Genomic DNA, 21,563 nt, shown 5'->3' with positions numbered 1-21,563 from the left:
CACCGCTGAAGCCCCTGAATTTACCAGTCTCCGAACTGTCCTATCCAGACTTCTTGTGCAATAAATGTTCCTTAATGTTTAAGACCCACCTAAGCAGGTTTTCCGCTCCTTGCAGTTTACTGCATCTTGATAGTGCTCCTGAACAAAACAGAACACAAAACTCCAAAGAATGCACAAATTCCAGTGAGTTCTCAATGACCATAAAGAAGACCTTGTTATTCTTACAGGCTGGAGGCAGGAATTTTGCAAACCACACAAATAGCTGGAGCTCTCCAAAACCACCCTAGTTTCGCCTCACACTTGCCCAGTCGTTGAACCGACGAAAGAGAATGTGCCTGTTTTGTTTTTAGCATTGTTAGCCACGTTGAGAAATGTGATGAAGAGTCCAAATTTGCTGTTTTGGTGGTACTGAAAGGCATTTAGTCTGTAACATTCCTTTCAAACTCTTCACCCATAGCTCCTTTCAAATTCTCCTTTGAATGTATATCCCAACTTCTCAACAAGAGGACAAGCCCGTGGCTCGGAGCTGGGTTTGGTGCTCTTCTACGTGTGCCCCACGCCGGGGCAGATCCGCGGTCCAGTGTTCTGTGTGGGTACTTACCGCGCTTGTACGGCCAACTCCTAAAACTCTGGAGAAGGCTTTCTCCTAAATACTGTGCTTCCCTAATGATTAAACAACTACAAAAGTATGGACAACAGGATGGATTTATTTAAAAAGAAGACTACAAAATTTGACATGGAGAAAGATAAAAAGGACATATGGGATTTCATTTGATAAATACAAAAATGATTGGCTATAAACAATGTAAAAATACATTTCCCAGTCCCCAAACAGAACATAATTTAAGTACAGCAATTATAAAATTTTTATATTGTAAGTGCATTTCCCTTATAATTTTTTAAAACCATTCCAGTTTATTTGTATAAAATACAGCAAATTAAATTTATAATATGTGATAATAAAAACTAATGTAACTTTGAGTTTACTAAGTCTGTCCTTTCCTGTCCTTAACAGTGGTTTTGGTCCCAAGTTCTCCTGGAACTTTGTATTTACCGCAGTGGTCTTTCCACTTGGAATCTCTTCTGCAAGAGAAGAGGGGGGCCAGTTGGTCACGGGTCCCATAAAAAAGCAACGTGAAAAAAAGTTCTAGAGTGACCAAAATACCAACGAATGCATTATCTCTCCAAAAAGGCAAGGCTCAGCAGCCCTACACCAAGGGAACAAACGGAAGGAAACCTCAGAACACCCAGAACCGAGCTCAGTGCCAGCTGCACGTGTGAGGCCCGCTGAGGACGCAGCCGGCACACCCAACTAAACCCAACGCGTGGGTGGGGACCCTGAGGTAGTCCAGATGGTTTGCTGTGAATCCCAGCTGGGTCTAGATGATATTTAATATGGCAACAGTACAGTATTTTGACGTGAAGTTCCAGAACTCGCCTACCATAAGCTGGCAAGTCTTCTGAACCAGTCTCTTCTTGAACCCAAGGCCCAAGCTACTTCTCTCTTAGATGGCGCGCTCAGTAACAACAGCATCCACGACTGGTTTCATTATCTCCCAAGCTGGTAATGATGACATTGTCACTAACACTAGCATCCAGACCGTGATACAAATGGATAAGGCCCTGAGTCATGGAGACAGAGCAGCTGTGTCTGGCCATAATGACCAAGTTTTGAGAGTCACATTAGCCACCTGGATGCAGCTGAAACCGATCTACCAGACATAAAAGGCAGGTGAGAGGTTAAAAAATGATGGGGTCCCTAGACACATGATTCCACTTTCTCAGACAGTCCACCTAGCATGCCTAGCCCAGAACACCTCCCCCAAACTCCCGAAGGACCTGACGCATGGGCTCGTCACCTGGGCATCCAAGTTTTGAGTCAGAAATCTAGGAGGAGGGCCAGAAGGGTGTATTCTGTAAACCACAGCCTGCCAACAGCAGACAGTTCTTCCAGATTATCAGAACTGGTTGTGAAGTGTCCCTTGAGAACAGTCTGACTACTCCTGACCCCGTCAACAGCACTAACCTGGGCAGGACTCTAGACACTCACTCCCTTAGGACGGTCTCCTCCAAAGGCACTGCTCTGCGGGCACAAAAGCCCCGAAGATCCTGCTAGCACTGTGGGCAATGAGAAGGGCCCGAGACCCTGGACCACCTAAAACTACCGCCAACAAGAAAGAGCCAGGGCCAGGAGTGCACCTCTGCCTGACAAAGCAGCAGCGTGTGGACCATTCTGGGAAGGAGACAGAAAAGCAAGCATCTCCAAGAGATGAAAAATCCAAAGGCTGGGGTTTTAAAAAGACTGGCTCCAAAGAAAACGCTGAACAGGACCTGCAGAGCTCTATCAGTTTCAGTAGAAGTAATCACGTGCCAACAGGAGAACGAACCGTTTTCTCACTCACAGTGCGAACCTCGCCTCTTGGGATATTTGGTCAGTGGTCCATGCCTGCTTTTATAAGTTCACTGTATTGCACAAAAAGTATATCTTTTTTATCTTTGGTCCTTAGGTGAGATAGTAGTTTCTTAGATTTTTCCATGTGTTACACACAAAAAATTTGCTTATTATCAACAACCACCAAAGTGCAGAACAAATGCGGGGTTGCGGATGTTGATTTCATGCATATAAAATGCTAGCACCTCCCACACATTTTCTATTAGGCTATAAAAGAGTTAATAACAATTATCTTAAATTGTTACAATGTAATCTTAAGGCTGAGGGAGATGCAGTAGAGCCTGGGTATTATATTTTAAGAAAAAAACCCTAAACCAGCATTTTAAATATTGAATTCAAACATTTAAATACACATTAAATTTTATGTAATCCTCCAAAAACAAACTCATAGTTAAGCAAACTAACTTAAAAGGGAAAACAATTCTGAACAGATGAACTGAGTCATGTTGCTTATATAGCTATGAGGCAAAATTTGAAAGCTAAGCCCTAGTGACAATGACAGAATAATTTATCAATAGTTGAGCTGTGCCTTAATGAAACAACTGCCTTCACCTCCAAAAAATAAAAAATAAACTTCGTTGATACAAATTTCAAATGCTACAAAAAAACAAACAAACAAACAAAAAAACCCCTGCTGACCTAATCTGTGGTGACGGGCACACTATCCGAATTGATACAACTGCCTTCAGGCCCTTCCCCTTGCTCTCCGAAAGAAGTGGTTTAGCCATTACACAGACTGTACAAGTGCTTCTGCCTGGGCTCTGGGGCCACGCAGTCGGCACCTTGCGAAACACCGGCTCCCTGCAGTCTTTAGGCATTCAGTGGTTCGGTGAGGGCCTCTGCCCTGGTGGCAGTCTCAGGTTTTCTCAGCTGGGACGCCTGTCGTTTTTCATGGAACATAAAGCCACCATCAGCCAGGAACATAACACTTGCGAGAAATCCAAACGCCTGAGGAGGAAAAGGGGGCAAAGGTTATATGAAGAATTTGATCATATAATCTCACATTTCCTGCTTGGCTTTGAGAGTGTTTCATACAAGCAAGATGATTCAATAGTTTTTTTCTTAAATTTAGTGGTAAAAAAAATGTTTAAAGTCACCACAAAATGGAAAGAAGTTACAAAAAAAAAAAAAAAGAATTCGGGAATAATAGTTTAGTCACAGTCTCACAAATAACAAATGCCCGGTCTCATAAATGCACGTCAAATGCGTGTTCACGTGGACTGCCCATCTGTGAAGTTAAGGTTAGCAGATGAAAAACAAAACCCTAGAGAAGGACACAAACAGGATGATTAGCAACGTTACACTGCCCCTCGGATGAGATAAGGGGCACACGTGAGTGGGCAGCTGAGCCTGTGTGAAAAGAGGAAAAGTTATTAATATAAAAAAGCAAGTTCTATTTTGAAGATACCTTTAGGTTAAATTATCTAAAAAAACATTTTCCAGTTCATTGTCACACTCTGATGACGTGACATGATGCCACGATTTACTTCCCCTTCCTTCAACCACTTCCTCATTGTTGTGCTCTGCTAAGACCGGATCAACATTCTGAGAATTCTGTCCAGAGACAGACGACCTTGGTTCAAATTCAGCTTCTCCACTCCCAACACCTTTAAGGAAGTGGGGGCCAGAGTGCTCTACGAGAAGAGAAAACTGAAGCAGGTAACGGCGCAAGTCCCTTCCACGGTTTCTCCCATTCTGTTGTCGTTTGCCGCAGTCTCTTTTCCCCCCAAAACCCAACCCTTCCGCCTCAAGAACATGCCTTCTGCCTCACGTCACTGTACAGCGAACTGAGTTCCAAATTAATTAATTCACCTCGGCGCCCCCCGACACATCCAACCTAAAGTTAATGATCAAGCCCCCCACCCAAAACCCAACTCTCTTCCCTCTGATGGCACTTCTCCCCCGATTGGCTGGCTCACTCAGCACTTGAAAGGGAGACCTGACGTCCCCAGTCTGGGAAGCCACCTCCCACCCCCGGGAGAGTCCCAGTCCACACAAGGCCCTCCTCTGCCGTATCATCCGGACAGATGATCTGCCAGCTCATTGGCTCACACACTTGATGAATTTTTTTTAAATAAACTCCCTCACTCATTTAATTCTCCAAAAGTTTTCTTAATTTAAATAGCTGCAAAAGGTAATTTCCAGCATACTACAGAGTTTTTCAACTGCCAGTCACTCTTAAATATATCCAATGAAATCTAAATACTGCAATAATCTAACATACCATCTAATTAAAACACCTCAACAAGGTCTTTTTTAATAGCTGGGAATTTTATGCCATGTTTTTTTTTGCCCTAAACTCAACTTTTCCTCAACCTCCACTTCTTCCACAGGATTTTATAGTAATGTATTTCTATACTTGAAAATATTTTCCTGACAATCCTATCCTCTTCCTCTGCAGTAAGTCTTCTTCTGCAATACCGCCTCGGAAGTATATATATATATATAAACTGAAAAGGTTTTATTAAAACTTTCAGTTTTCTCTTCAAGAGGTTCACAGACCCATGGATAAATACTACTTAAGAGTGAGTCACAGTTCAGCATTAATGTTACTTCCATGTTTTGTTTTTATACATGTGAGTGCTAAGAAACCATGAATAAGGAAATACAGCCATGTAATTCTTGAACTCCTTTTAAGTTTTTCTATCATAAAAAGTCATTTTAATGATCTATTAGCTGACATGTCAATTCTGTCATGAGCAAAAGTATTAACGGGAAACCAGCTGACTTGTAGAAGGGTTAGTTACCCAGTTCCGAGATGTTCACATTTGGAACAATGGTACCAGTTCAGGTCTGTGGGCTTTGATTTGCGATTCTGAAATCCAAAACAAGCTCAAAGTTTTCATGATTTGCGTGGCTCAAAGTCAACATGAAATAGAACTATTTAAAATCTTTGCCTGTCCCCTTTACTGTGAATATTCCTGTGCTTCAGAAATAGTCACATGCCGGCTTACAGGAGGCTGCCCAGGCCCCCTGAAGGTATTGTATAGTAAAGTTCATGTACAGCATCACTTTTCCAAAATCCAAAATATTCTCCATTCTAAAAAAACCCTGCCCTCCCACCAAAGGATTTCAGATACAAGTGTTTTCTTTTGATCTTTTATTAGGCTCAACTTTTGGATCATTTCTCCCGTGTAGTCTCTACACCTAGAACAGCACCTGCCATGTAGACAGATGTGTTTTGTTGAACTGAAAAGTAGAGAAATATAAGATAATAAAGTCAATTCTACCACTTCCATTAGCAATAACATGTTCATATGTGGAGTAAATGTGTTTTTTTGTTAACAAAACTCAAATTCTAAAGACAGGTTCTAGGTTTTTCATGCTATCATATTTAAAGCTATCATTGTTTGCTTTTTAGGTCTTCTATTCAAAACTACAAAAAAAAAATAAATTCAAAGACAAACTACTCTCCCGTATTGTATAACTTGTCAACTACTTCTCAGATTCCCGATGACACAGAAAAATAAGCGAAGACAAAAACACAAGGTACTTACAATGGCAGCAATTTCAGCTGAGGTGTGGTCGTGCATGGTAGCAAAAAGGATGGACGCCAACAGAAACACTAATCCTGTCACCCCAGTGATGTAAAAATCCTACACGCGTGTACAAAACACACAAGGAATGCAGTATGGTTAGGTTGACAGAAACAAATATTTTAGTTTTTACTTTAAAAAACTTCAATGACATTTTTTTGCTTCACACAACCCAAACGTGCACACTGGGACTCCCATCTTTCCAATAAGCCGAGCACGAGAGGGCCGCCCCGGGAAGGAGCACGAGGGCAGGGCATACTGGACAGGACATATTCCGAGAATACATCACAGAACAATCTTGTCATAAAACAGTTCTCCAAAAGGTCATGTGTGTGAGTGTGTGTGTGTATTTCTCTGGGACATATTAAAGTTATCAAAGCCAAAGGATTTATTGAATCCTATCTTTCTTCTGGTAAAAAAAAAAAAAAAAAAAGGCACATCTCCTTCCCTCCAGTGCACTCTGTGCCAGGGCGGCCTGTCTGAGAGCACTTCGGTGCTCTGAAAGCACTTTGGAAAAGAGACTCAGAAGAACCATTCACCATTAACTAAACAAGAGTATGCTAGTAGCATGTTTTTTAGCCACTTAAACTTTCAGCAATAATGTATTGCTTTTAGTTGTTCCATGTGGGTAATCCAAAATAGGCCTGTATGACGAGCTACCTACTACCAGAAAAGCCTCCATATCTCATCATAATGCAGCTTACAATGATGAAGTTCTTCATGGGTTTCCAAGAGCTCTCTCAGGCATTATCTCATAAGGCGCTCTCTCTCACATGCCAACTGAGAACTGCTTGACATACATACTCGATTCAGAAGAGAACCCGGTAACTGATAGCCACTCCAGAGTCTGACACTTTGAGTTTTTGGAAATGCAATCTCCACTAAACTTAATATAAACAAAATTATCCAACATAAAATTCCTATACTATTGTCAACTGTTCACTTAACATTTATTAAAACATTTAAGGAGTTTTGTCTTTGTTTCTAAAAGAGGCATTTTTCTACAGTACTTTGTTTTTCCTATTCCCTTAAATATTATTTCAAGTCTGCTCCACACACATATAAGATTCTACTAATATTTGGACTGCATTCAAGGAGGTAAACAAGACAGTCATTCTGAGACAGAATAATGTACTATTCAATAAGCATGGCTTCTAGAGCCGGACTGAGTTCAAAACCCAGTTACACTACTTCCCAGCTTTATGGCTTTTGAATTAGTTACTTAATATCTGTGTGCCTTTGTCTCTTCATCTGCAAATGGAGATAATAACAGTATCCTCTTTATAAAATGATTCTAAAGATGAGTGTTAATCCATAGAAAGTGCTTAGATCAGTGCCAGGCACACAATAAATGTCTAAACATTGGCTATTGTAATTCTGGATAGAATGTAACCCACACTGGCACAGAACAGAAAAGATGCTTTCTTGTAAAAGATTCTCCTTCTACCCTCGACACCGCCACCACACACTCAAAACCTTTTATCTAAATCAGAAAACCTCCCTTACATGAAGATATATTTAAAATTTAAGTAATTATGCACACAGTAAAAGTGATTTTTAAACCACTGAAACAAATCCTTATATAGTTAAGTACAAAGCAGAATATATATATTCTATGATTACAACTATTTTAAATTTTAAAATTACCTATTAAGAGAAACAAAGGCCCAAAAGAAATATAGTAAAATATTTACAAAAGCTGTTTTAAGATAAAAAAAATTAAGCCCTGGCTGCTGTGGCTCAATGGACTGAGTGCCGGCCTATGAACCAAAGGATAGCTGGTTTGATTCCCAGTCAGGGCACATGCCTGAGTTGTAGGCCAGGTCCCCAGTGGGGGGCATGCAAAAGGCAACCACACACTGATGTTTCTCTCCCTCTCTTTCTTCCTCCCTTCCTCTCTCTCTAAAAATAAATGAATAAATGAATCCTTATACTAAAATAAAAACACAGGTTCAGCGGGCTAAGTCTTTTAATAAATGCCTTCTTAATTCACTTACAGACAACTTTTTTTCATAATGAAATCAAAACAAAGTGGAATTACGTGCCATTTTATTTATAAGCTCCAGAAATACAGCACATTAGTTCATTACTCCATCTCTAGGGTCTCACATCATGCCTCACATATAATAGGCACACAATGAAAAACTGTAGAACCAATGAGTGACACTCTAAAATGTGAGAAATGGAAAGTGACAAACTCTTAGTTTTTAAAAATATCTAATGTGAATTAGGTTAAACAACCAGTTGCTGTGCAATATGGGTAGTGTTGTCACTTTCATTCTAATTCCACTTTCCCCTTCTATCCTGCCATTTGGCGGGGAAAATTGAGTTGCTTAAAGGCAGAACTGGAACAACTTTTCTCATGTTACTGAGTTTTTTGAAAACGTTACTACTTTGAATAACAAAACACTACAAGATTCCAAAATCTCTATGTTCCTAATATAAGGACAATATTTTTCGTGCTCACCGATGACTTGATTTTCCCAGCATCCACTTTGTCGTAGACCGGAGTGCAGTACACTATCAGGATAAGGAGACTCAGAAGGAAGGCACTGCTGCTGACGAGTTCAAAAAAGTACAGCGCCCCACACAAGGTGCACTGGGAGACCACTTCTTCACAGATAAAGGCCAGCAGAGACAGCAACTGCAAAACAAACAAAGCATTTTACTTCAGTGATTTTCCGGAGAAACCTACAGTTTTCAGAAAACACCATCTGTTCACTCAAATATTTATGAAGCGGAGACAAGACGATGGCAAACACACTTACCGAACGGCTGATCTACAAAGAACTTACCGTCTGGGTGCTTTGAGGGGAAGATAGGTACACAGTCACCCGCCATGTACTGTGGAACAGGGTAAATATTGGGTGTTGCTATGAAAGCTTACTGAAGAGCCATTGAACCTGGGGTGTCGGGAAAGGCTTCCTGGAGGGCAGTAGAGTCAGTCTGGGGGGCTAAAGTCAGCAAACCAAGTTCCAGGCAGAGAAGCGGTGCACACGAAGACCCAGCGGTGGGGAGCCCAGCACCCTCCTACCCGGGTGAGCACACGCACATCCCACCACCCGCCAGTGAGCTGTGAGAACCAGCTGTCACCGTGGCTCAAGTGTCCAGTGTGAAGGAGGGGACAGCAGCACAAAAACGATGCGGCGGGACTAGAGAGGTAAGCCGAGGTCAGATCTAAATGTCTCTTTAACTAGTTTAAGGACTCTGGGTTTTAAGGGTTTTTAAAGCAAAGGGTAGCATGGCCGAGTTCATGCTTCTAGCAGCTCTCACTAGCTACAATATGCAGATGAGACTGGAGGAAGGGCAAAACTTGGAGCAGACATCTAGACGGGAAGCTGACGTAGGAAATCAGGGAACAGAGAGTGGCCAGGGCAGATAGCCACGGTAATAGAGAGAGTGGCTAATTACTAAACAATGCAGTAGAAGCCCTTACTAGAAAAAATGAATACCAACAGAGTAGGAAACAAGGTAATACACATGTACTGAAACGTTTTAACCTAACACAAAATGGCGCGTTCACTCACTACTCATCGGAGGTGGGTGCGAGCCCACAACGCTGGAATTCCACACCAGGTTTTCTGCATTAGCCACCTCCCTCACTTACAACTACCACTTCCCACTGAGGTTCCTGGAACTGCGGCAAGGTCTTGGACGCTGATTAGCAGAGTACGGAATCCTTCTAGAGTGGGACTGGTTTCACCAGCCTTTCACAGTTGCCTTGTTCTTACTTAATTCCACAGCAAGTATTTTAGTAACTTATTTTTCCATCTTTCCGAAGCATTCGATTCAGTTTTCATAGAAGCCATTCGTTTTCACACTCAATTTTAGTTCGCGTAATATTTAATTAAATGCCTGGCCATAGAAAGCATCGTTCATATAAACCAGCACGGGACCAACACAAGTCAACCGATGGCGGAGGTGGAGAGCGAAGAGGTCTGCAGAGGGGCCGGCCGGCCATGGCTGTCTGTGACGGGCAGGCTCAGGTCAGAATGATTTTTTGCACTGAACAGAGGATGGTTAGGTCTGGTGGATCCAGCAACTGAAATGGAAGTGGGTTTTCACAGTGCTCCCACTGCATTAACATACTGATGCTTCACTGCAGAAATAAGAGTTTTGTTTTGTTCTTTTTAAGAGGCAAGGGTGTTAGGAAGAGAATGAATTCAGTTTTAACTATGCTGTGTATGAGGGGGCTGGGGGAAGTTAGGTGGAGATGCCTAGGAGGCGAATGGATATACAGGCCTGGAGCTCAGGCGGGCAGCCTGAGGTGGAGCTAGAGATGTGGGGGCCAGCCATGAGACCACCCAGAATGAGCAGAGGTGGCCTCACACAGAACTCTGAAGAACCCAAGGGATATGCAGAGGGGCAGACACCTGCAAAGGACAATCAGAAGCAACAGTCCGAGGGGCAGTAGACCAAGAAAAAAGTATTTCTATAAAGAGGAAGGAATCCAGAGTCCTGAATGCTACTTAGTAGTCAGGTAAGAACAAAACTGAAACGCTTACATTAGCCTAAGCTGCAGGAAGGCTGCTGATGACATCAGCAAGACGATGTCAGGGTAGTCATACAGGGAAGCTTAGATGACAGCACTGCATGTTGGGAAGTAAGGGGAAGACAAAGCAGTAGAATGGAGACAGCATAGGCAAGAAGCGTGGTTTCAGAACAGTGGCCAGCTAGGGCAGAAGTGGAGGAGGTCCAAGGGAAGGGAATTTCTAGATGGGAAAGAACTGGGCGTGTTTAAATGCTTAGGTAGAAACCAGGAAGATGGGCAGGTCTAAGGACAGGAAGAAAAGAGGTTCTCTAAAGGTGGGATTCGGAGCTCAGGTTTGGGGCTAACTCTTCTCTAGAAACAGGAGGGAAGAAAGTGAAGAGTTTCACTCGGGCAGTTAGTGTGGGTTTTGTGGAAATTGAGGGAGTTTCCTTCTGAGTGTTAAAACAATCAAAATAACTGATGACCCAAGTAGATGCCTACATCGGGAAATGCCATTTCACCCAAGTCAGGCCAGTAGAAGCAACCAGATATATTAAGGGCAACAAAATTGCTACCAAAGTCAACAGATACACTTCCCAGTATGCAATAAAAATCTTATCCTACAAAACATTTTCACACAAAATGGCCAATGGTACAGTTACTCTGAAAACAGTTTAGCAGTTTCTCCCTCCCTCCCCCCTCTCTCTCCCTACCCACCTCCTTCCTTCCCTCCCTGCCTCCCTCCCTTCCTGAGATGTTACTTATTTACTTTTAGAGAGAGTGAAAGGGAGAGAAAAAGAGAGGGAGAGAAACATCAATGTGTGAAAGAAACATTGATCAGCTACCTCTCACACACCCACACCCCAGACATGTGCCCTGACTGGGAATGGAACCCGTGACCTTTCGGTTTGCAGGATGATGCCCAATCCACTCAGCCACAGCAGCCAAGGCCAGTTTAGCTGTTTCCTTAAGAACTAAGCATGCAACTGCCATGAACCCAGCAACTGTATTTCTGCATTCCACATCCAACCAAGAGAAATGAAAACTGAAGTTCATGCAAAAATCGGTACATGAATGTTCATAACAATTTCATTCACAATAGCCCCAAACTGGAAACAATCCAGATGTCCTTCAATGGTCAAGCAAACTGTGGTAGGTACACTATACCATAGAATACTACTTAGCAACAAAAACGAACAAACTTGACATATGCAACAACCTGGATGAATCTCCAGAGAATTATACAAAGTGAAAAACATCCAATTGCAAAAGGTTACAGACTGCATAATTCTATTTATACAGCATTCCTCAAAAAGCAAACATTATAGAGGTGGAGGACAAATTAGTGGTGCCCGGGGGAGAGAGAAGCGGCGTGGCTATAAAACAGCTATAAAGCAGAAGCAGGAGGGAAGCCTGTGGTGATGGAACAGTCCTGAATCTTGACTGTGGCAGTGCTTCTAGGAAACTACACATGTGATAAAACTGCAGAGCAGTAACACACATCCACACACGTGCATGCATGTGAGTGCATACAGGACCTCCCTGTACATTTTTTCCCAAGCTCCTATGAATCTACAATCACTTCAGAATAAAAGGTTTTCAAAAAAAGGTAAAATCTAAATTGGTATCTAAGCCTCTAAGGTTATCCCCCTTTAAGGTTACTGAGCAATACAAAGTTCATATATCCCTACAACTGAAAAGAATGTATGTAAGAATGAAAATAGATCCTACTGCTATGAGTTCCTGTTAATGAAGTATAAAACTGTCCAGCATGTTCTGAACAACCGCCTTCAGACAGATGGTAGGTGAGGCATTCCCAATCACAGACCATGGGATATAAAATGACACACCGAGACAAATTCCCGAAGGCACTGGGTAAAGATCCTTCCTTAGTCTCCTATAATTATTCCAGGGTGAGTCTTTACAAGAATATAGTATAGTAAAGTACTGCCTAATATTCCATTTGCCTTATTCTTGCTTCTAGTTGCCTCTATCTTAGGAGTTTTAGGAGCTTTTCCATGAGAAGTTTGCAAAATGTACCTGTTGCATAAAAGTCAATTAACTATGAGAAGATATCAGCCTAAAACTCTAATGGGGTTGAGAACAGCTGAAGCATTCTTACTACATTAATTAGATTATCAGGAACACTCATCTGTGTAGACTATATAACAAAAAAAAAAAACCTTATCTCTAGTAAAAATACAGACTGTTTATCTAATTCTCAGTAAGAAGAGGGCAGAATCCAGCTTGGCCAGAAGCAATCAATGTTAAGTCATTAAAAGTCCCACTCCAAACTTATTAACAGGAAGCATTCTTACTAACTTTAAGCCTCAGAGCAGTATCAAAAGGCGGGTTTCTGCGTGGACATCCTAAAAGACTGAAGGGGTATCATATCAAATTTGGGAATTTACTACTTCCTATTCCCAGTTAGAGACCAAGAAATCAGCACTATATAAAAGCTATATGTGGTATGAAATGTTCTTCTGACTCGCCATCTCTGATGCTATTAAGTTCCTTTATAAGCACTAAAAAGTCTGTAGTACAAAATAAAGGGATCATGTCACAGTATGTTCAAATAATGAATCATTATGGTGGACACTTGAAAGTGATGTTACAATTCAATTATACCTTGATAAAAAAAATAATGAAGTGTATCTGGGTATTATGCATGCAGCATTATAATACGCACAGGAACATGTAATGGCAGAGCAGTAAGAGCAGTGTACAAAAAACAGCAGGAACACAATTATTTTGTACCTCACAGTCGAGCATTCATTATGTCTAAGTTCAGGAAATCTCAGGAGAATGTTCGGATCCACCTGGACGAAGAGCAGCTGGAGAAGGGTGGGCGGAAAAGCGAGACTCAGACCAGAGCCAAGAGACACACAGGGTCTGGGTGGGCAGAGGCCGTGCCAAGCAGGGGGACAAACAAGAACAGGTGGCGAAGGCAAGCATTTGCATGGGAAGCCCCGAAGGGATAACGAGGCAACCGACCGAACTGGATGGGGAGCGCCGAGAAAATGGTTAAGGTGCTGGGTGTGGTTCTGTGAAGGTCATGCCAGGGAGTCTGGACTTCCAGATGCACACAACAGGACGGCCTGCCTGGCTGACTTGGATAGAAGAAACAAGGAACAAAGGACTGGGTGGGGCCCGAAGGAATATCACAGCTCAAGAATACAGGGGGAAGAATAAGGAACACCAGACGAGCAAGTCACAAGTTTAACACTTCTTAGGGAAATTCTTTTGAAAAGCAAGTAAACATACTCCAACTGTTGAACAGCGATGCTGGGGGATGTAAGAGTGTGAAGGGTATAGTGTGGCTTATTTTACTTTAATCATATTTTTGGTTGATTTTTTGTAAGCAATTTTTTATTAAAAAAAGAAAAAATATAAAAGTTAAGGGAAGGAAGAATTTCAAGAAATGAGTAGTCACCAGCACCAAATACCAAGGAAAGGAAAAAGAGATAAGGCCACTGAATCGAATAAGGAGATAATGGTGAAGGTAACCCGTAAGTTAAAAGACTCGGTTACTGTCATCTGGTGAACAGATTTATTCCCAATGCACGAAGACGTGACACGAAGGACTGCTTACTAAATATGAAGCTCACTACCTAACGACAGGACACCAGTGCGGCTCCTTCTGATGACAGAAAATTTTACCCAAATGTAACTAAAGGAATTACCAAACTTTCAGAGTTGGGAGGCCTTTGGAGGGCACAGTCTCCCACCTTCGTGTTTACAAACAATGGACTTAATCTCTGGCAGGCAAGTCCGCAGTTAGTGAGGCACATACAAGAGCCCAGGTCTCCTGACTCCCTTCTCTGTACTTGTTCCCCCCAGAAAACACTATTTATTAAGTTTATTTTACAACTTTGTACATTCGTGCAGGTTTCCCCTGTAGAACTGGGTTTTTGAGGTTACAACTGTAGTTTTGTGCATTTCCCCTTTTGCTGTTAAACCATACATTAAAAGCAATTTGCTAGGGTCAACATATCTGGGAAGTCTTAGTGACTAAAAGACGGTCTTACTCACAGTCCTAATGATTTCAACATTCAGATAATTACTACCCTGTGTCTTTCTCTCTCTCTTTCAATTTCACTGCCTTTTCTGAAACTTCAAGTCTTCTTTAAAATTAACAGTCATTGTATTAAATACTAATTCCCCATCATTTGTCTTTAACAGTCTATTACGAAAACATTTCTTATAAAAATAGCTTTCTAATGTTTCCCATTCATTATAAAACCCCATCTACAAAATTATATGAATTTGTGAATTAATGAACTTGTAGTGAGATGCAGTTCGAGTAAACACATCTGTCAGCCTGACATCCAGCCAGGTTTCCCTTGCCTTAAGCAAACATTTACACTCACAAAGGTTCAAAGATAAAATTTGCTGACATTATGGATCTTCCTCAAGGTAAAAACAGAGCATTTTAATTTAGTACATATCAACTTTCACATTTAAGTAATGAAAGAAGCACCAATATAAGATAAATTGCTTCTAAGTGATTTGTTTCTTGGCGCTTACAGAGTAACATTATATATAATTTAATAAATTTAAATCACTGGTGAATCCAAATCAAACTGCTTGCTTGAAGAGTTATCATAATCACAGTACTGTGCAGCCATCGGGACATTCACCTGGTACCATAAACACAATGCCAGCTTGTTGCAGAGAATCATACTCATACTTAGATCACTGCACCAGCTTTCTAGCAAAGAATCAGGTTACCAAATGCTAATTCACCCCTTAATACAAAAACAAATTCCCTCAAAAATAACGACGACGACAACAACAAAAAAACCTCACAAAGTAAAAATACATGGGCCTAAAGAGCAATCTAAGGATAGAATAAGCTGATAATAGACTGAATGCACAAATTTAGGACTGCAAAAACTCCTTACATGAATTCCTAGCTGAACCTTTATCTCTTCTTCAGCTCTGGAAGGGTAGGTAGTAGTCAGAGGACGCTTAGGTTTTGAACAAGCCTTTGACAAAACTAAGGTCACACCTGCACGGTAGATACAACTAGACAGCTCCAACTCAAGAGTTACATACATGGAACTCAACAGCCAGCTACACTCTTCTAGCTCTGACCTCCCCTTCCATGTTTGCAGGCTCGTCTCTAGCCCTTTTGGTGTTCAGTTCTGCACCAACACACGCCACAGAACCTCGGAGACTAGTAAAAATCTTGGAAAGACTCTCAGAGGAAATCCAATTCAGCTTCCTAGTACTCTAATCTAAGGATTTCCTAAGCATACAGTCTCTGACTTTTAAGTTTTAGAAAAAGATTCCTTTCTCTTTGGGGTCTTTGAGAATCTGTAAAGATGTGTAGGTTCAGAATAACATACCCAAACACAGACACACACTACATTTTGAATAAAACATCATAGGGCTTGCAGGTCCCTTGTTAAAGTACCTCCTCTTCTGATTATGGTTTTCTTATTGGAGCTCTGAAATTCTACTTAATTTTTTTAAATAAGTCATCTAAAGTAAAACAACCTAAAGGCAGAATTTGAGTTACAGCAAAGAAAACTGCCTGTTGCCCCAGGTGGGATGACAGTTTTAATTTACTTGGGACTTTCTGGGTAACCCCCATAATATACAGTTGGGAAGAGGTAAGACATTATTAAAATAAACAAAGCAGGAACAAAAAGACAACCATCAAAATGAAAGGCACTAACTATGAAAAAAATTTAAAATATACATTCAAGAAAGCATTCTTATAACATTAGAAGTTCCCCATAAACAAATACATAGATTTCAAAAGAGACATCAGCTTTTATCCTTTCCCTCTGTCTCCTTATGGATGATGGAGAACAAGCAGGACTAATAGTCTAACAATCTTTGCAAGGCAAATTCACCTTCCCCTCTTCCGTAAGCCTAAGTAAAGTCTACTTCCAAATTTCTAGTTGTATTCTGTTCTAAAGATACACTACTATAGTTTATTGACCTATAAATAAGGTAAAGAAAAATTTTACTTTAGCTTTGCTGTGTCTAATTAGCAAGAAAAATACAGGCAACTGAAAATAGGTTTAATGGGCAAGAGGTGAATATTAATGATGTTTTTTAAGCAGTAAGAATGCTTTAGATTAATATTCTTTTCTGTTCTAAAGAGTTCTTAATTCAAGTAGAAACATTTTAGCTCTACTGTGGAGAAACAGCTGAAATCTACAAGTCTCGTGAGAGCTAACAAGGGAAGCATAGAAGGAATCACTCCAGGGTAGAAGAAATAGCTGATGCAAAGAAAGACACGGGGAACCCCTCCTGCCAAGAGACGAAAATGTGGAACTACCTAAAAAAAAGGCTGGACAGACAGACAGAGCCAGACTCTCTTGAGCTCCACAGGCCATAATGTCACTTGCCTCCAAGTGATTTCCCAATTATTCCCAGATGTGATTTTGGTGACTTTAAAGTAATGCCAGTTTCCTGACTGCTATTTTTTTTTTTTTTTTCATAAAAGTAGGTCATCTCAGTTCTAAGAACATAAGCTCTGGTTATCTGAGTTCTATTAAGTTCCTCCCAAAGAAACTAATTGGTTATTTTCACTTGGCATGGTTTGAAGAAACAAACCAATCCATAAACCTACTCTAGGCAGTCTTATTTTTCGTCTTGCAGAAAACGTCGCTCATCATTGGTTAAAACAGAATATAAGAGCTCAATATGCGTGTAAACAATTTGATAACTAAAATTTCAATCTCAAAGCTGTTCTGATATTTTCACCAACAGGTGAAAGATACCTTCACTGCCTACAGTAAACTAAAATTCAATGAAATTGAAAATACCGTGCCCTAGTTTTGCCGCCAGCACTCAAAACACAAAAAGACGCCCTTTTGATTTTGCACTTCGCACATATATGTTGCCCACTCGGAAATAGTTGTTTTCCAATTAACATAAAACTCTTGGGAGACAATTTACTGAATGTACACATCTCAATGCCAGTGCGCGGTATCGGAAGACTTTGTCCACCAAATTAAACTGCCCCCAAGGACTCGCGCCAGGAAAACCGCAGGAACCAGGGAAAGATAAACAAAAAAGCACTTTGTAGTCTAAATTCGGGAACTGTGGGAGATAATGCAGAGTAATAGCTGGGAGAAGAAACGAAGGTGGCTACAGAGGAGTAAATGGAATGAGTCTAAGTGTCTCACTTGGGTCTGCTCCGACGCATTTCCTGGAATCCACCTAACAGGCTCGGTGGCCCTCCATCGCTATCCGGGTGCGGGCCAGAAAGAGATCTAGGGACGGGGGGCGGCCCGCAGGGAGGAGGTGGGGGCCGGAGGGTAACGCCCCCTTCTTTGCCGAAGAGGGAAGGAACTGGGGGGTGTGGAAACGACCGCTTCCTGAACAACCACGTTGAAGAGAGGCGGCTCGGCAGCCTCCCAAGCCCACAGGCCGATGCCCCAGGGACCAGACCCCTCTCCCCGGCCCGGCTCGCCCGCCATGGCCACGGACTCACCAGCTGCAAGAGTTTTAGCACGCGCTGAGGCAACTTGAGCCGGCCCAGGTTGAAGTAGGCGGCGAGGCGGCTCCTAGCGCCCCTGGCAGGGCCCGGATCCTCCTCCGTGGTGGGGCTGTACACGGCTCCGTTCTCCATCTCCCAGGGCCCGGGAACACAGCGACCACGGCGGTGGCAGTGCGGCGCTCACCCACTCCAGAAGTCCGCGGACCGTCACTTCCTGGGCCTCCGCCTTGACATCCGGCGGACTCCGCCCTGCCCCGCCTCCTCCCTGGCCCCGCCTCCGCTCTAGCCCCCGCCCCGCCCTGGTCCCGCCCCTTCCTCGCCCCGGCGCCTGTCTCCGGTAGCCCTTACCCACCACATCACAGGCCTTGTAAATATCTGGGGAAATACTTTCATGTAAAGGAACAGAAAGTACACATGTCCTGAGAATCAAATGAGCTTGGCTCATTCTGAAACCAGACTGGTGTAACTAGGGCTAAGCAAGGGAGGAGAGGAGATGAGATTGGAGGTGCCGGCAGAAGCCAGGTAATGTAGGGGCCTTACAAGGCAAGGGAAGAAATTAAATTTCATTTTAAGTGCAATGGGTTGTCTGCAAGGATTTTGAGGTTTACTGCCTTTTGCATCTCTCAGTTTTATCAACTTCATTTAGTTTCCTTGTCTCTTGTTCAGCTGCTACAGTCGCATGTTAATTTTGTGTGAACTTGTGGAATCTCATCAAGGAATATAATTATATTTTAGCAACTGAAGTTGATTGCATTACATGTCAGGCACATATATTTTCTCCACAATAATTCAATTTAGGTACTAGCATTATTTTTAAGATGAATAAACTGAGGCCAAGAGGGTGAGGGTTATATCGTAGGTCAAAGAGCCAGAGGCAGCTGGAATGCAAGCCTAGACAATCTGACTTGAGATCTTTTGCTGGTTCAGTGAAACCAGCAAACCTTAGCTTCTAACCCATCTCTCCATTAGGGACTCGAAACCTGTGGAAGAGGGGAGGGGTTACTGTTTCCACCTGCTTCCATATTTATCTTCTCTCCCAAACCTCCCTTTCTTCCTCCAGAAACAAAACAAAGGCTCTCATTCAAATGAATAGAGACAACTAGATACTACTTTGCAGGACTTTGCTGGTCCCTGAGACATCAGCCCGTTGTCTACAGCCAGCCAAAACTACCCTTCTGTCTTTGATTAAATGCATTCTAAATGTGCTGCCAAGGCCAAGCAGCCACCAACTCTGTCCAATAAAATGAAGCCACTTGTATTTTCACTAGGGCTGCAAGGAATTCACTGTCCGTTGTTCTTCAAGTCACCACCATCCCAAATGAGATACTACTGATATCTGAAATTTACTTAGGAATTCATCCAAAGGAAATGCGATGAGTGGATGAATAGAGAGGTGGATAGAAGGATAGACTTGTGGTAAAGCAATTGTAGCAACTAACCTGTTAATGGTATGTATCTGAGTGTCCACTGTACAATTATGTCAACTTTTCTGTGTGTTCAAATACTTTCAAAATAAAACAATGAGGTAAAGTTATAAAGAAAAAGGACACTTTGAGACAGGAGAGAAGATGAACAAAATCTCTCAAACCTCTTGGTTTGTTTTAGGTGCATTTGGGCAATTCTATAGGGGTTTCTGCTTTTGTCTGAATTTAGAAGAGGGTAACAATTTAGCCTGTGACTCACAAACCAGGGTGCATAAGAATCATCTGGGAGTTTAAATAAAAAATAAAGATTCTTAGAAATCCAGCTCCAAAGAGTCTGAGTTTGTGTAGGGCTCCAGAAAATACTTCTATAACAAGCTCTCCAGATGATGCTGGCGAGAAATCCATTCATATGGAGAAACACTGTATTATAATGTGATGGGAATGAACACCATTGGATAGGAGGCAGCAGATGTGCCATAACTTGCTTCGCCTTGATTGATTTGGGGTACCCAAAATTTAGACACTAATATCCCTCCCAGTTCAAAAAAACGTTATGTGTCGCTTATGTTTTCTTAATAAATTAAAAGACCAAATAAAGATTTTAGGACTTCATAAGGAAACAGTTGTATCAGGGAGCCCTTTTGATGATGTGTCCACACAGAAAACTATCATCTTCACTAATGCATAAACAACACTGAATAAGTAAATGCTGGGACTTGCCACATTCAAATGTGAAATCTTGCTTATGGAGAAAAGATACACCAAACAGAAAAAAGGAAGAATCGTTTAAATTTTGAAGAATATTCATTTTCCTCCTTCAATATTAAATAGTTAATATTTTCAAATGAGGGAAAGAAAATAGTCACGAAAAGATAGTGTAGGAAAATACACTTTGATGAGATTTTATACATTCAAAAAATAATTTGATACTTTGAAATAATTTGAAAAAGTTTGAAAATCTCAACTTTTTCAGTTGAGATTTTCATTTTCTGGCAGCCCCTACTCAAAAATTTCCCTGGCTCTTACCAATCTTAGCACAGATGGATAACAGTATGAACACAAGTTGAATCCTGAGGCTGTCTTACAATGGGAACACAGAAAAGTCCGTAAAGGACCATGTCACAAGATAGAAAGTGATATGTGCCAGAAGAGAGATACAAATTAAATGAGTTGGGAATTTACAGCAGAGAGAAATGACATAGGATGAAAGGATCAGCATGGGGGGTGGGGAGCTTCAATCTGGGGGTTGAAGAATACTTAGTTTGGACATGCAGGAACAGGAAAGAGGGTATTACAGGCAGAGGGGCAATAGGAAGGAAGGCAATGAGAGAGTGCATATAGGCCCAGATGATGGAGGTTATTATTAAGGACAAATAGGGGAGATAAGCTTGGGGTCAAATGCAGGAAGGCTGAAAAATCAGGCTAAGGACCTGGGGCTTTCCCTTGTTGCTGAACAGTGAGGAACCACAAAAGGGTTTTGTACAGGGAAGTGAAATGACCTGAGGTCTTCCCTGGGGATATTTTTCCAGCAGCCTTGTGTAGACAATTGATTACAAAGAGCCTGGTAGGTGCTGTTGTAACAGTTCAGAAAAGGGGGAGTCGGGACTTAAACTCTGGCATTAGTTGTGGAAACAAGATAAAACCAGTGAGATTTGGAGACTGATTTGTTTGAAGAATAAGCAAAGAATCAGAAGAGGTGCACAGTTGCACACCCAGGTAACTAGGAGATGGAAGAAGGATAATGACAGAGATGGGGAATATAGGAGGAATTAACTGTCATCAGTATCAAAGTATACATTTCAAGAAGTTCAAAAGATGAGTCTCGGGCCAGTACAGAGAGAGCATGTTTCAAAGATTTGTTGAACTTACTAGTAACCAGAAGAGGGTAAAACTGGGTCAGAGGAGGATGAAAGAGACCACGGTTTCTCTGTGTGTGTGTGTGTGTGTGTGTGTGTGTGTGTGTGTGTGTGTGTGATAACAAGAGAATAAGATCAAAAGGTATACAATTGCTAGGTTAGATCCCAAACTAGCTAACATTCTACAGGACAATAAGATTTTTGCCTTCATGATGAATCCCAGCAGAGGAAAATCATTATCAGACAAAAGTAATTTGTAAATTATCAACCTCTCATAACTGACACCTAACTTACAGACTCAGCACAACTTGATGAAAAATAGTAAGTCATGTAAAATTACCTTTCCCTAGACCAAAAGTGAC

At 41.7% G+C, this 21,563-nt stretch overlaps 1 protein-coding gene across 1 annotated transcript; it reads right to left on the bottom strand.

Annotated features, from left to right (window-relative positions):
* Nucleotides 1-687: 687 nt before the first annotated feature.
* CMTM6 (CKLF like MARVEL transmembrane domain containing 6) lies at nucleotides 688-18,142 on the bottom strand. The gene is made up of 4 exons (XM_045857377.1): nucleotides 17,916-18,142; nucleotides 8,456-8,632; nucleotides 5,950-6,048; nucleotides 688-3,400 (listed from the first exon to the last, which is right to left on the bottom strand). Exons 1-4 carry the CDS (start codon nucleotides 18,051-18,053, stop codon nucleotides 3,263-3,265), a joined length of 552 nt encoding a protein of 183 aa, XP_045713333.1. The 5' UTR covers nucleotides 18,054-18,142; the 3' UTR covers nucleotides 688-3,262.
* Between the last annotated feature and the right edge of the window lie 3,421 nt (nucleotides 18,143-21,563).

The sequence above is a fragment of the Phyllostomus hastatus genome, unplaced genomic scaffold (genome assembly GCF_019186645.2).
Source record: "Phyllostomus hastatus isolate PE091 unplaced genomic scaffold, TTU_PhHast_1.1 phas_scaffold_129, whole genome shotgun sequence".
NCBI lineage: Eukaryota > Metazoa > Chordata > Mammalia > Chiroptera > Phyllostomidae > Phyllostomus > Phyllostomus hastatus.
The sequence above is the reverse complement of the archived record's forward strand: the minus strand, read 5'-3'. Positions and strand labels throughout refer to the sequence as shown.